At 63.1% G+C, this 14297-nt stretch overlaps 3 protein-coding genes across 5 annotated transcripts; all 3 read right to left on the bottom strand.

Moving 5' to 3' along the window:
* Positions 1-1531: 1531 nt before the first annotated feature.
* LOC119156854 (erythroferrone-like) lies at positions 1532-2965 on the bottom strand. The gene is given in 7 exon segments (XM_037407234.1): positions 1532-1654; positions 1657-1684; positions 1822-1903; positions 1984-2092; positions 2204-2388; positions 2579-2849; positions 2852-2965. Coding segments are annotated over 7 exon segments (912 nt in total).
* An 820-nt stretch (positions 2966-3785) lies between these two features.
* KLHL30 (kelch like family member 30) lies at positions 3786-8083 on the bottom strand. 3 transcript variants are annotated; one of them, XM_037406228.1, is made up of 7 exons: positions 6747-8083; positions 6486-6654; positions 6189-6275; positions 5816-5971; positions 5533-5721; positions 4809-4954; positions 3786-4235 (listed from the first exon to the last, which is right to left on the bottom strand). In XM_037406228.1, exons 1-7 carry the CDS (start codon positions 7518-7520, stop codon positions 4002-4004), a joined length of 1755 nt encoding a protein of 584 aa, XP_037262125.1. In that variant the 5' UTR covers positions 7521-8083; the 3' UTR covers positions 3786-4001. The 3 variants fall into 3 exon arrangements, with proteins under 3 accessions (XP_037262125.1, XP_037262124.1, XP_037262126.1); XM_037406227.1 differs by having other exon boundaries at positions 4145-4954; positions 6747-7572; positions 7834-8083; XM_037406229.1 differs by lacking the exon at positions 3786-4235 and having other exon boundaries at positions 4848-5005.
* Positions 8084-8384: 301 nt separating this feature from the next.
* On the bottom strand, positions 8385-10111 carry ESPNL (espin like). Its single transcript, XM_037407233.1, has 2 exons — positions 9761-10111; positions 8385-9690 (listed from the first exon to the last, which is right to left on the bottom strand). Exons 1-2 carry the CDS (start codon positions 10109-10111, stop codon positions 8464-8466), a joined length of 1578 nt encoding a protein of 525 aa, XP_037263130.1. The 3' UTR covers positions 8385-8463.
* Between the last annotated feature and the right edge of the window lie 4186 nt (positions 10112-14297).

Genomic DNA, 14297 nt, shown 5'->3' with positions numbered 1-14297 from the left:
GGTGTGTTTGGTAGGAAAAAAAGGTGGCTGATCTGAGTGAGAGTGCTTGGCTTGTGGTCACATGTGGTAACTGGGAGCTCAGCTGGGGGAAAAGCATGTCTTTCAGAGACAAGTTCACTTTCTTTTAGGGAAGAATTGATCATTAAAACTGCACAGCTGGAGTCCTGTACCCTCACCCGGATCCAAACACCCCTGCCCACAAAGAGCTGCAGCAACAGCTACTTCACCAGACTCCTTGAGGAGATGCAACCTGCAGAGAAGGTGAGACAGGGCCAGGAAAGCCCTCATGAGTGAGGTCCAGCATGAGGTGACTGCCTCCTCCCTGCCTATGTGTGTGGATCCCTTAGGGAAGGCAGGGCTGGGTGCAGTTTGGGCTGTCTCATGGTGTTGCTGGCACAGCTTGCCCAGTGCCACATGCTACAAAGAAATAAAATGTGCAGCTCCCTTGCCCCATGCCCAGCCTGCCCAGGTACCTCTCCTGCAGCCTTTGCCCAGGCATGCAGCCCTGTGCCCATCCTTGGCTCAGACAGCTAGCAGAGCCAAAGCAAGGAGCCTATCTGTGCTGCCCATGGCCTGGGCCCTGTGCCATGGGCAGGGAACGCCTGGTGTGGGAAGCCACAGGACAAGAATTTGCTTTAATCAAATGTGAGGTGTTATTAGGACACTGCTCTGCTTTGAAGGTTAGCTGTGAAGGACATTGGTGTTTGCCAGCAAACATTTGCTGCTAACACCTCACAGGGAAGCTGAAATGATACAAATAATTTGGTTTGGGCTGCTGAGAAGCTGGGTGGGGAAATCTGCTGAGAGAGAAAATGGAGATGTGGGGCTTTGTCCCAGGCATGGGTGCCTGGCATTGTGGGAGCTGAGCCCTGCAGAGACAGTCAGCTGCTGCCATTGTCAGCAATATTTTCCAAGATAAACTTCCAGCCTTAGCCTTTAGATAAAACTGAACTCTTTGAGCTCCTTTTCAGGCTGCTTTATTACTATTATCATTATCATCATCCTTTCCTTCCAGATCTTTTGTCTGGCTGCAGGTGGTTCTGCAGCATGAGCAGCATAAGGCCAGCCTGCAGCTTCTGCAGCAGTGTGAAGTCTTCCCTGGGCTCGGTGCTGCCAGCCACCATCGCACCTGCTCTGCTCAGAGGGAAAGGTCTGGCCACTCCTGGCACGGGTTCAGCTCCCTGCGTGGTGCCCAGCACCTTTTCACACCCCCAGCAGAATGGCGCTGAAATCGGAGCCACTTTGAATGGTGAGGGGAGAGCCTGCAGTGTTGTCCACAAAAACAGGTGTACTGTCCAGCCTGGGGAGAGGGGTGGGTGGGGTGGGTGCTTAACAAGGCTGGAACCACCTCCTCTGGGCACTGGGCACGGCCTGGCAGAGCAAAGGAGAGAGCTCTCCCCTGTGTACAGTCACTAAGAGCTGGAGGGGCTGCTCACTGCGCTTCCTTTTGGGAAAAGTATGACATAAAGACCAATAAGGCAACCTCAGCCCTGATTATCCTTTGGCCTCAGAGCCGTGCTGAGCAACAGACTCAACGCCACAGAAGGCGCCTTCCTGCTCCCTTCCTTCCACAGTCCCGAGTGGAGCTGGCACCACTAACCTGTAGGTAAAGGACTCCAGTGACAGAGATGGTGAAATGGTCACTACCACTCTCCAGCCCGGACCGGACACGGTCTCCAGATTGCTGCAGGGGAGGGAGGGAGGGTGGGTGGTGCTGGGGAGAGCATGTCGCATGTCCCTCCTTCCCCGGTAGATGCTAGACTCCTTCCCCCCTGCTCGGCCCAGGGGACTCTCTCCCTTCCTGGCTGTGCCCTGCAGTACCTGTTGTGCTGGCAGCAGGACTGCACGCAGATCAGCACCCGCAGACGGTTCCCCTGGACGACTGCCTCTTCCTCACTGCTCCCTGCGCACTGGGACAGAGGGGAGGGTGAGCGCCACCCCCGACCTCCCCGGCAGAGTGGTGGGGGCTGTGCAAGGGCTCACCTATGTGCAGTGTGGCGGTGAAGGTGTAGTAGCCTGTGATGGGGACTGTATACCGCCCGCTGGTCAGGTTCAGCCCTGGGCCACAGTGGAACATCCCCTCCTTCTCCGGCTGGGGAGAGAGAAGGGCATGGGTTAGACTGTGAGCCCCTGTGCCAGGGTGGGTGCCCCATGCGCAGGAACATGCTGCAGGTGGGAAGTGGGGGACAGGTTGGGCACTCACAATGTAGTAGAGCTGCAGCTCCAGCCGAGCCCTCTGCTCGATGGAGATGTTTTCACACGTCTGGCAGCGGAAGGCTGCTTCCACACGACGATGGGACCCTGCCTGTGGGTTGCCTTCACTTTCCTCCTCTTCCTCACGTCCTTCCCAGGCCTTCCTGCGTGTTTTCACTTGCTCCTTCACCATGCCTGACCCGAAAACGCGACCAGGGCTTAGCTTGTGAGGAAGGAACCTCGACTTTTCCTGGCCCCAGGATGCAGCTGTGCCTGGCTCTGCTGCCCAGCCTTGCTGTGCCTCGTCCCTGCTATCTCCTGCCCTGGGGTCCCACCGCACCACCCCCACCCCCTCCCCCCAGCGGTCCCCGGGAGCAGTGGGTACCTTTCAGCAGGAGCTGCAGCTCCCTCCGCAGCTCTTCTGGCACGGAGGGGGGGCCGGGGACAGCACCTGGCACACCGACCTGCCAGGCAGCCGGGGGTGATTCCCCTGGAGACCGGCCACTGGCCGGTACCGGTGCTGTGCCAGCCCCCGTCCCATCTCGTACTGTGCCCGTCCTGCCCCGGGCCCGGCTGCTGCTCGCCTGGCCGGGGCTCCCGGCCAGCAGCATCCACGCCTGCCGGGGGTCCACGCCGCCGGCCCCCCGCGTCCCGCCTACGCCGCCCTCCCCGCAGCTGCTGCCGCGCCCGGTGGCTGCTCCCGGCCCGCCCCCGTGGAGTCGGTCCCGGGGACGGCGGCGCAGAGAGCCAGGCACAGCTCCGGCAGCCGCATCCCGCCGCCGCCGCTGCCGGGAGGGTGGTCCCGGCCCCGCCTCGGGGCTTGCGAGGGCGCCGCGGGCCCGGCCCGCTGCCGGGGCCCCGAGAGCCCCGCTCCCCCCGCCGGGGCGGGCACCCTCGCGTGCCAAACCGCGCGGCGTGCGGGGAGCTCCCCGCGAGGGCTCCTCGGCGCGCGTGTGCGGCGCCTCAGGGACGGTGACAATTCCGAGGCGTGCCAGGTGAGCCATCGAGCGGTGCCGGGGCTGTGACATCCCGGCGCTGGCGGTGGGACCGGGCGCTGGGGAAGCATTGCCTCGTGCTCACCCCGGCCCAAGGTGCCCTCTGCCACGGCGGATTCGGCAGGAGGCACCACCTGGCTCTGTCCTGGCACTAGGAGCCACCGAGGAGCTGGCCACTTTGCTTTGAGCCTTGGGTCACTTCCCAGGGGCGTGTGCTGCGTATTCTGGGAGAGAAACCAGGGTGAAAGCATCCTACTGCAGGCCCCTGTGCCACCCAAGGACACAGAGCATCCAAAAGCTGGTTCATTGCCAGTTGTTCTGCTCCACGGGACGCTGGGGTGGGTCTGACACTTCAGTCTGGGCCAGAGACATGCTGGAGAGCTTTGGGTTTTGGGAAAGAGAGATTCCCCCAGCCCCCCTCGTTTCCCTTTGCTGGATATCAACGTGATGGCGAAAGAGGCCATGACCACCAGGCAGCAACATGCCTTCAGTGGGATGCACTACACTTTGGGAGGACTCAAAATACCCTAAAAGCTTTGGAGTTTTAGAGGGGGAAGAAGACAATTCTTAAAAAAACCCAAAACACACCACACAAGCTAAGAGAGAGCATTAACCAAAGCGTATTTATAAGGAAAAGCCTTTTCCCCACAGTGGCAAGGTGGAACAAGATGCCCCAGCCAGCCTGGTGATGGGGTTTCTATATCCTCCACCCTGCAGAGCTGAGCTGGCAGCAGCGAGACACGCAAGAGGGGGAAAAGTAGCTGCACAGGATGACAGGCAATATTGTGGGCTCTCCTGCCACCCATGGTCACCCTAGAAAGCCTCCGTCCACTTGGAGGTGTCCATGAAGATGGAGGAGGAGCTGTGGAAGAGCCAAAGGCAGGGCAGGGAGCCCTCCCGTGTCCAGAGGTCCTTGGTGCAGTCATACACCTCCATCTCCACCCGGTAGTCCCCGTCCATGCCTTTCCAGTGGCCACCGGTGACAAAAAGCCGGTCGCCCAGTGGCACCATCCCGCCGTTCTCATGGAGTGTGTGCAGGAGCTGCACCTGCACAAGGGGCAGGGTGGGATGTGTGGGGACCCCCTGCTCCCACTGTGGAGGACATCAAGCCACTGAGTGTGTCCCCTTGCCCCATCCTCTCTGCAAGGTCTGAGGGCCCCTGCAGACACATCTTGCTTTTAGCAGCATCCACATGTTGTGCTTGTATGGGAGAAAGGTTGGGGATGCTGCAGGGAGCAGAGGGTCTCAAGAACAGAAGGGACAGGTAGGATTCTGCTGAACTGCACAGACAGGAGCCCCGCACACCATGTAGGAGGGTGATGCTAGGAAAAGGGGGTCCTGTGGGCTTCTGCAGCGTGAACACTTTTTAAAATCAGCAACTTGGTGCAAAGGCTGTGCTCCTAGTGTGGGTGTGACAGGGCAGGAGGGAAGGAAGGACTGGGGCATCTTGAGCTCCGCAGGGGTTAATAGAGCCAAGGGCTGAGCAGGCAGGAGGGACAAGGGGTGCTGGCACCTGGGATAAGAGGTGTGGAGGGTATGTTTGTGGGGTGCTGGTGGGGAAGGAAGAGCTGCCCTACCTCCCTGGGAGGGCAATTGCACCCTGCCCCCACAGCCCACTACCTTCTGCCAGATGTTGGCCTCTGGGTTGTACATGTAGACCTTCTTGGTGTTGTCCCCAATGAGGTAGATGAGCCCGCGCAGCGTGGCACAGCGTGGGGCTGAGAGGTACTTGGGGATGAAGGGGGATGTGATAACACTCCACAAATCTGCAAGGAGCAGCCATCAGCAGTGTGTCCCACCCTTGGCCCTCGATGCAGCTGCCAGTGACCGAAAAAAGCATTGCCGAGCGCATGGCTATTTAAGGGTGAGTTTGAAAGGGAAGGGACAGAGCAGCCAGGCAGGGTGGCACCCACGGTCCCCATTTCAGACAAGGGTTATGCATAAAAAAAGTGTGGGGGTGTTACTATTTGTAGTGGTGGTGTGGGATGGGGGAGACCACCACAGACTGCACGGAGCCTGCCTGAGGAGGTGGCATTGTCATAGGAGTTTAATTTCTCCCTAAGGTGGGCTGCCTCCCCCACTTCTCTGCCCCAGAGATCCAGCTCCACTGCAGCTCAGGTCTGGGCTGGGCTGGAGGTCTGCAACTCAGGTCCATGCTGCCAGCAGCCGTGCTCCTTGGCTGGACCCAGCCCCATGCTACAGCCATCACTAGACCCCATTAACACCTGATCCCATCCTGCAGGACCGTGCCTGGCAGCACAGAACGTCACCTGCCTGGGGGTCCCCCTCAGTCCTGCTCCCCAGGAAGGCATCGGTAGGGCATGGCAATGGGGCCAACTCTCACCTTGGACAGGGTTGTAGCACTGCAGGGTGAGCGCGTTGTACTTGATGGCACAGGAGCCCACCAGGTAGAGCTTGCCCAAGCAGCTGGCAGCTGCAAAATTGCTCACATACTTCAGGGCTGGGCTGATGGCACACCAGCTCTTGTTGTAGGGGTCATAGCGCTCCACCTCCACCACATCCACTGTCGTCCCTGCAGGGTGGCAGGATACTGCAGCCTCCCTGTTGCTTTGGGGCACCCATGGACCCCTGCCCCGGCAGCACCTGTGGGGTCTTTGCAGCCTTACCCCCAATGACGTAGATCTCACCATTGAGGACTGCACTGGTGTGGTTTGTCCGGGCTTTCAGCATGGAAGCGATGGGCTTCCAGGCACCATCCATCCGGCAGAAGCACCAGGCCTGAGTTGTTGACCATGTGTCATTCTGGGACCCTCGGGAGCCACCTGGTGAGGGATGGGTCAGGCGGGCCACCCACTCAGAACACAGTTGTCTCTGGGCACCCCTTGCCAGCAGCTATATCCACCCAAGAGGGGAGCAAGGAGAGGGCTGGTCTTGGAGAGGTGGGTAGCCCCCACTCCCATGCCAGCATGCTGTGCTCACATCTTTGCCCCCCATCCTCCTTGGGGACCCCCACTCCACCCCAGCAACCCTGGCACCTACCTGTGACGTATACATCATTGTTCAGAGCCACCAGGGAAAAGCCCCATTTGTTGTAATCAGGGAAGTCAGGCAGAACCATCCATTGCCCTGAAAGCCAGTGGAGCCAAATGATGACCCGCCCCCAGCCAGCAAATGACACCTTTCAGCCAGCCCTATTTTGCTCTTCTCTTCCCCCTCCCCTCCCCCCTCCCCCCCTAGTACACCTGACACCAGATCGTTTGGCAACAGGTGGCTTTGGGGTAGATGGAGGGTTAATTAACATGCAGGGAGGGGGTAGTGTGTGCCGTGGGGACTTACTGCTTTTGGGGTTGTAGAAGGCAAAGTTCCTGGGGGCAGCCGACACCTCCAGCCCCCTGTCCTCATCCCCACCCTCCTCCAGCACACGGCCGCCGACCACCACCAACACCTCCTCCAGCTTCTGCGGTGGAGTTGGAGGGTTCTTTTGGGCACTGGCATCACTCTGCCCCTGATGAAGAGGCCGGGACAAGGCCATTAGGCTCTGAGCTGAGCCTTCCCCCCCAGCTTGGGGGGTGGGATTTAGGGCAGGGGAGTACCCACTGTGGTGCGGGATTGGGCAACGAGGGCCTTGCTGGCATCTGAGTCACGGATGAGGGGCTCAGTGGCAAGCAGGTTCTGCAGGTACTGGTCGGGCAGTGAGACAAGGTGGGCCAGCTCCAGCAGCTCAGGCAGAAACTGGGCTCGGGGCCCTGGGTCATGGCGTACCCAGCGCAGCACAGCTTCAGCCAAGCTCTGCTCCTCCTGCACCTGCAGCTGGTCATTGGAGAGATACGTGGCCAATCTCTCCTTGGAGAGCTGGAGGAACTCCTCCTGCAGAGAGACGGCTTCAAAGTTCTCCTGCAAGAAAGACCAGGCCTTGGAGGAGACCTCAGGGCAGCCGTGGCTCTCACCAAACTCGCAGATACCTAGGCAGTTGGTGGCGTCCATCTGCTGCCGGAGGTAGCGGCTGCAGACCTTCTGGATAGTGGGGAAGTGGAGCTGGCTGGAGGTCCGCATCAGCCCCTCCACATTGCCCTGGTTGATGGTGACCTTCCCCGTGTAGGTGAAGTCAAGCAGCATCTCCAGTGCACTGGGGTCCACCTCCTTCAGCTCCACACGCGCTGCAATGCTCTCAGCAAAGTCACCAGAGAACATGGCATGGAAGTAGTGGCTGCAGAGGGCCAGGATGCCACGATGGCAGGGGAACTCTCGCCCACCCACCACCAGTGTCACATCCGCCAGTTTAGGGTTGGCACGTAGCCGCTGCAGCCCCTCCAGGATGCCCTGGGCATGTGAAGGCAGGCAGAAGTCAAAGTCATCCACATTCCTCACCATGGTGCTGGGGATGGCCGTAGGGCCTTGCTGGCGGAGCGTGAAGAGGGTGTCCCTGCCAGGAAAAGGCAATGGCACCTCCCTCTCTCCCCCCTCCCGGCACAACCCCGCATTCCCAGCGCCCGAGTTACAAGCCCGGGCAGGGGCAGGAGAAGTGCTCCCCGGAGTGCCCCACTCCCGCTTCCACCGATGGCCGTGATTGCTCCTCCCCGTGCTCCGAGCTGCCCTGCCAGGGCTGCCACCGGTTCTTCCGCAGTGGGGATGTTTTGGGGGCTGGGTTGAGCCCCACTCTGGCTCCCTCCCCTCCCGCTCTCACCTGCGTTCTGCAGCTCTCCGGCCAGCCTGCCAGGCAGGGAAGTGGCCGCGCCCCGGGCACTGGGGAGGGACCCCGCGCGACGCGGGATACAGCCGGGACGGGGCGGGGAACACACTATTTTTAGGCGGCACCCGGCCACCGCTCCCCGCTCTTAAAGGCACCGTAGGGGCCCATCGCTGTCGCCCCGCGGCTTTGCTGCTTTTCGGAAAGCAACCCTCCGCGGCCAGCCAGGCATCGCAAGCTTGGGGGAAAAGGCTCACCCAGCATCACCTCCCCTCTACACCACACCCCCCCCCCCATCCCAACCCCATCGGTCGCCAGGGGTGCCCGCGATGTCCCTCCTCCACCCGGCTGTGGCTGCCGATGCCAACTGTTAAACATAGCACGTTATCTCATTCCTCGGCGTCCACAAATAAACGGCGGCAGCCGCCTCGCCGCGGGGAGCGGGCGCCAAGACAACGATCTCGGCGGGGCAGGTGGGGTGGCGGGTCGGCGTGCCGAGACAGTCCCCTCCGCCCAAAAGCTTTCTCCAACGCCCCGGCAAGCCTCACTCTGCTTGGACAGAACCGAAAAGGTGTTTATTCCAGCCTGCAGCTTCACGCAGCCCTCTGCCCTCCCCACCAGCGGGCATCACTCCTCCAGGCTGAAGATCTCGGCTTCTTTCTCCTTCCAAAAGGCGAAGCTGCGGTCGATGTAGCGGCAGATCTCCTCCCCCTCTTCCCCGGGCTCCGCCGGCCGTTGGCCCGAGCTCTGCGGGGATCCGAAAAACCTCGCCTTGATGTCGTCGAAGCCGTCCTGCCAGCCCCGCCGGCCGGCGGCAATCTCGTCGGTGACGGCGCGGTGGAAGGTGCGCACCGCCCGCCAGCCGTGCCGGCCCAGCTGCTCGAAGACCTCGAAGCAGAGGAGGTGGCGGCCGCGGCGCTCCTCGGCGGGCAGCTCCTGCTCCAGGATGCGGAAATATCCCAGCATGAAGAGCTCCAGCGACAGGCTCTCGTAGTCGGCCGGTCCGCCCCCGGGCCCCGCCACGAATTGCTCCGGGGAGAGCGGCGTGTGACCGGCGCAAGGGGCCGGCGGGGGCGGGGGGCGGCGGGAGGCGGCGTCCCGCCAGCCGCCCAGAAGCCGCTGGATCGCCGCCATCTGCCGCGCCAGGCGGGCCGCTCCCCCCGCCCCGGTCCCCGCTGCCTCCCTGAGATCCCCCACGGCCGGCGGGGACGGCCCGTAGGCGGAGCGTCTCCAGTGGCTCAGGAAGAGCATCACGATCCTCTCCTTCCTCAAGCTGCCCCACTCCGGCCCCGGCCCCGGGGAGCCGCCGCCGTCGGAAAACGCTTCCTCGCAGCTGATGCCCGAATCGCTGGCGGCCTCCGCACGGCTCTCCGCGGGTGCCTTCCCCCCCGCCGACCCCCAGGCAGACTCGAAGGCGCCGCGGAGGCTGCGAACGCAGACCCCGCACTGACGGATCTCCCGCTGTACCAGGCTGCCCGCCGGCTCCAACGGCTGCCGGCGGGCGGGGGAAGCGGCGGCGGCGGGGGGGGAGGCGACCCGCGCCCCCTCGGCGTTCGCCAGCAGCGCGGCCAGGCTGCTGACGGCGCCGGCCAGGCGACCGCACCAGAGGGGCAGGGGCTGCCCGGGGGCAGGCGGGGGGCTGCGCACAGTGATGCTGAGCAGCGGGGCGGGCAGGAGGTCGCGCAGCTCCCGCGCCAGACGCCGCAGCTCGCCCTGGTACGCCTCGCCCCGCCGCCGCAGCCTCAGGCTCTCCACCGCCCGCTCCAGCTGCTGCAGGTCCGCTTCCGTCAGCAGCTCCCCGAAGGGGCCCAGCACGGCCTGGCGGGAGGGCGAGAAGCGCCAGGAGCCCGCGTCCTGCGGAGAGGGGCCGTCAGCGTCCCCCCGGGCCGCCGGCGTGCGCCCGCCGCCCCGGGCCGCCCCGTACCTGGCCGTCCACCGCCTCCTCATCCGCCAGCCGGGCCCGCAGCCGCCGCACCATCACTTGCCGCTTCCACTCGGGGATGAGGCGGCCCCGCTCGTCGTGCGTGGGCACCAGGGCGTCCGCGTCTGCCTCCGCGGGTTCCAGCCCGGGGAGGTCCGCCGGCTCGGCTGGCTCACCCTGCACGGGCAGAGTCACGAGGGGCTCGGGAGGGGGGCGGCAGCCGAGCGGGCGAGCCGGGGGCCGTGGGCGGAAACAGCGACCTACCGGGTGGGTGAAGAAGGGCGCCGGGATCCTGGCCCGCTGCGAGGGCTTGCCGAGCTTGAGCTCTGCCGGCACCGACCTGCCGGGCTCCATCCCGGCCGGCGCGGGCCTCCTCCTGGAGGAGGGCAGGCAAGGGGAGATGGGACCCCAACACCCCCAGGGCCCCCGACGCGTGACCGGGTGAGGGGTGCCCCTCGAGGATTCCCAGTATGTCACCTCGGTCCTTGCGGGGAACTCTTCCCGGGAAAGACCCACACGGGGGCGTTTCCTTCAGAAGACGGATGGAGCTGCGGGGCCCCCGCTGCCCCCGCCCTCCTGGGGGTCACCGCGACGGCCCTGCAGCCGAGGACCGAGCCCGCGGCTGCCCCATTGCCGCCAGCTCTCCTCCGGGCGCCCCATGCCCCCGGCCCACCCGCCCCGCTCCCCGGGGGGGCAGTGGGCTGGCTTCCCTCAGGGGACAGGGGCGACCGCAGCCCCAGCGGGGGCCTTACCTGCCACAGAGGGCTGAGCCAGCCGCCGGGACAGCAGGCACCCGGGACCGCCCCGTCGAGTGGAGGGGGTCGGGTCCTGCCCTGCCCTGCCCAGGCAGCACCCAAAGGTGGGTGCAGCTGCACCCACAAAGTCCCCGTGCAAGGAACAATACGTGCTAGGGGGGGGCAGGGCGGCTGGAGGGGTCGGCCAGCCCTGGAGCAGGCAGGGGCCACAGCTGCAGCGCTGGGGCAGGGCAGAGAGCACACTGAGCATCACATTAATATTTGACAGGGGCATCGAGTGGCAACGCTGGGGCTCAGTGGGTGGCACCGGCGCTGGTCCTGGAAACAGCAGCTCTGTAGCTTGGCTCCAAGCCTTGTCCCTTGCCTCACGCCAACAGACAATGGCCAAAACTGGTCATGGCATCTGTTCCCACACATGGCCAGGCCAGATTCTGGGGACAGAGGGAGGATTTTGCACTGGCTGGCACAGAGGGCAGGTACCAGCAGTGAGCGATCTTCAGCTGAGGGACCTGTCGCACTGCTGCCCAGACATCTGTTACCGATATTCAGCCACGTTTGTGTTCTTTCACTCCATTGCCATCCATTATATATGGCCAGGATGGATCAGTGGGGCTCAGTTACACATGAGAAATTCAATCAAGGGGCTGGAATAAAATCAAGAAGCAGCAGATCAAAGACTGTAAACACCGATCCCCTGGTGAGAATCCATTACAGGTTCAGCCTCTTAATCCCTCTCCAGCACTGGTGCAGGCTGATGCCTGGCTCTCATGGGTGGATGATCTGATGCTACCCTGCAATACAGCCACAGTGCCAGAGCCAGTTATGCGGTGCCAGTGGCAACGCAGTGCTCTGCAATATTGATTGGGATGTAGTATGAAACACAGGAGCATGGCCCGGTGCTGGAGGTACCACGTGTCTCAGGTTAAGCAGACAGATGTTGCAAGCTGTGGCATGAGCCATGCATGAACCCATTCCTGTCTTGCTGCCAGCATGGCAAGCAAGGGCCAGAGCTTTGTCAGCTGTTGGGGCAAGGGGGGATTTTGCCAAAAGCCCTGCAAGAGCTGGATCTTCCTTTAGGTACCAGAAAGCCACTCACAAATGTCCTGCCTCCTGCTCCCCTGGAGTGCTGGGGAAGGATGGACAGGTCTACCTTGATGCCTGGCCGTGGCCTGGGACTGCCTACGAGAGGATGCAGCTTAGAGGGAGCCTTTGGGAAGTACCAAAGAGCCACCTCCCGCTTGCCAGTGTTTTCCGATCCAAATTTCTGTGAGCTCTCCATATTTGCATCCATCTCCAGGGCCCGGAAGGTACTGAGAGGCCATGGTTGCCCTGAGCAGTCTGACACCATGCTCAGCTACCCTTCTTGGGGCAGATGTAGCCCTCAGGACTCTCAACACCAACATTTGGGTCCCCTTCCTGGGAAACAAGGTCTGCCAAGGTGGCAGGCAAGGGTGGGAAGTGGCTGAGCACCAATGCTGGGAGATCCCCAGCCACCAGGTGTGTGGGAGGAGATGGTGTGGAGCAGCAGCAAGGAGCTGGCACCCCTGGGGGCACAGTGCCACTGCACAGCTGCTGGGGCCACCCCGCTGCGGGGAAGGGCCACGGGTTTCCCTGAAGAAGAGACTCCCAAAATGTGAGGCACATCCCAGCTGGGGCTGCTTCTCCCGCAGGCAGCTACCCTTGGGCAGGCGGCTGTGCCAGGGCTGCCTCCCCCAGCCCGGAGAGCCTCCCGGCGGGACCACAACCCTCCGCAGCACGGGGGTGTGGGGGCCAGGAGAGGAGAGGAGGGTCTCCCTGAAACCTCCCTCTCAGCTGCTTTTGTCGCCCTGGCCTTCAGGAGAGCAGGCACTGGCCCCTTCGGAGATCTGCTGGCAAGAGTCCCAGGGCACTCCCCCTTCCCCTTCCCGGGATGCATCCCATCTCTGCAGGGATGAGCAAAGTGTCAGAGAAGAAGCCAGTAGTGGCCCCTCTCACCCAATTCCCACATTTGTCCCCCTCTAACAGTCCTTGACGCTTTTCCCGGCCTCTCGCCCAGCTCCCAGGGCCATCTCCTTCCCTCTCCCCCAGTTCCCAGGGCCGGACCCCTCTCACTCCCCCAGTTGTGCAGTGATGAGCAAGCAGACACGGAAGAAACCAGGCACAGACCCTCTCAGGATCCCCTGTGTTTCTATTTCAGCGGGGCCATGGGGTGCCCGGCCGCCTCGCTCGGTAGCAGGGCAAGGGGAGGTGTTGCGCGTCATCCCCCACGCCCAGCTCTTCCTCCAATAACCTGTGCACCCATTGCAGCTCTTCCATGATCTCCCGCAACTGGCGGAGAGGGCTGCGGTCTCTGTCCTGCTGGCCGGACAGTATGTGGACACGCTGGCGGGGCATGGGGGCTCTGCGCTCCCCAGGGCCGTCGGGGAGTCTCTGGCGTTGGGCACCGCTGGGGCCCTGCTGCTGCTGCCGCTGCCGCTGCTGCCGCCTCCGCTGCTGCTGCCGCCTCCGCCTCTGCTGCCGCCCCGGCTCTACTTCAGGATGGAGGTGGCCGTGATGATGGCAGGCCACCCCATCGTGTTCCTCCTGTCCCTGCAGGCGGTGGATGGCCATGATGTGCCCCCGGCAGAGCGGGCAGGTGGCAGTGACGCTGGTGTCAGCCCAGCGCTGGATGCAATCATGGCAGAATGCATGCCAGCATGGGTCCACGGCAGCGGGGCCTTTGAAGGGACCCAAGCAGATGGGGCAGGCGTCCTCCTGCAGGGAGATCCTGGTGGCTCCTGGCACTGCCAGCTCATGCCTGGATGCCTCCATTGCTGCTGCTGGCAGTTGGTGTCCCGTCAGCTGCTGGCGACACTTGCTGTCTCACTTGCCACTGGCCGAACTTGTTGGATGCCACTGGTGAGACTCGAAGGCTCAGGTGCCACCGGCAGGACTCAAAGTCTCGGGTGCTGCTGGTGGGACTCGAAGGCTCAGGTTCCTCCGGCAGGACTCGCTGGCTCCTGGGCTGCTGGCAGCTCTCAACGTCTGGCGTGCTGTGGCAGAACTCGATGGCTCGGGTGCTGCCCACAGGACTCGACGTCCCATCTGACGCTGGCAGCACACAACGCTGGCTGGCACGTGTTGCTTCCCAGCGCAAGTGATGTCATGGGGTGATTGTGACATCACAGTGTTCTGAGGGGTGCCTGTGCGGATGCACCCAGGCGCTCGCCCAGCCTCAGAGACAGGCCCTGCGGTGCAAAGCCCCCCCGGCAGCGTTGCTTCACACCTCCGTGCCTGCTCAGGCCCCTTTCAGGCATCCCTGCTGCTGTTGGTTCTTGCGCCAGCATCAGACGCTTGCGGAGCGGTTGGGGCTTGCAGGGCCCTCCGGGGGTCACCTGGTGCCAGCCCCTGCTGAAGGAGGGCCACCCTGAGCCGGATGGACGCTGGGCACCACTGGGAAGGGCCAGGCTCCATCTTTGCACCCTCCCTTCAGACAGTGACCTATATGGAGACGGTGCCCCGAGCCTTCTCTTCTGCAGGCTGAAGAGTCCCATGTCTCCCTGCCTGTCCTCACTGGAGAAATGCTCCGGTCCCTTCCCCACCTTGGTGGCTCTTCACTGGGCTCTCTCCAGTCAGTATCTGTTTCTCATGCCCTGGGGAGCCCGGTGCTGGATACGGGGCTCTGGGGGTGGCTTCACCAGTGCTGGGCAGAAGGGAAGGATCTACTCCCTATGCCTGCGGGCACTGCTCCTCCTCATGCAGCCCAGCACGCCAGTGGCCACCTTTGCTGGCTCCACTTCAACATAGTGCCCACCAGGGCCTTTTCT

This window comes from Falco rusticolus, chromosome 13 (assembly GCF_015220075.1).
Source record: "Falco rusticolus isolate bFalRus1 chromosome 13, bFalRus1.pri, whole genome shotgun sequence".
Taxonomy (NCBI): domain Eukaryota; kingdom Metazoa; phylum Chordata; class Aves; order Falconiformes; family Falconidae; genus Falco; species Falco rusticolus.
This window is presented reverse-complemented; position numbering and strand designations above follow the sequence as displayed.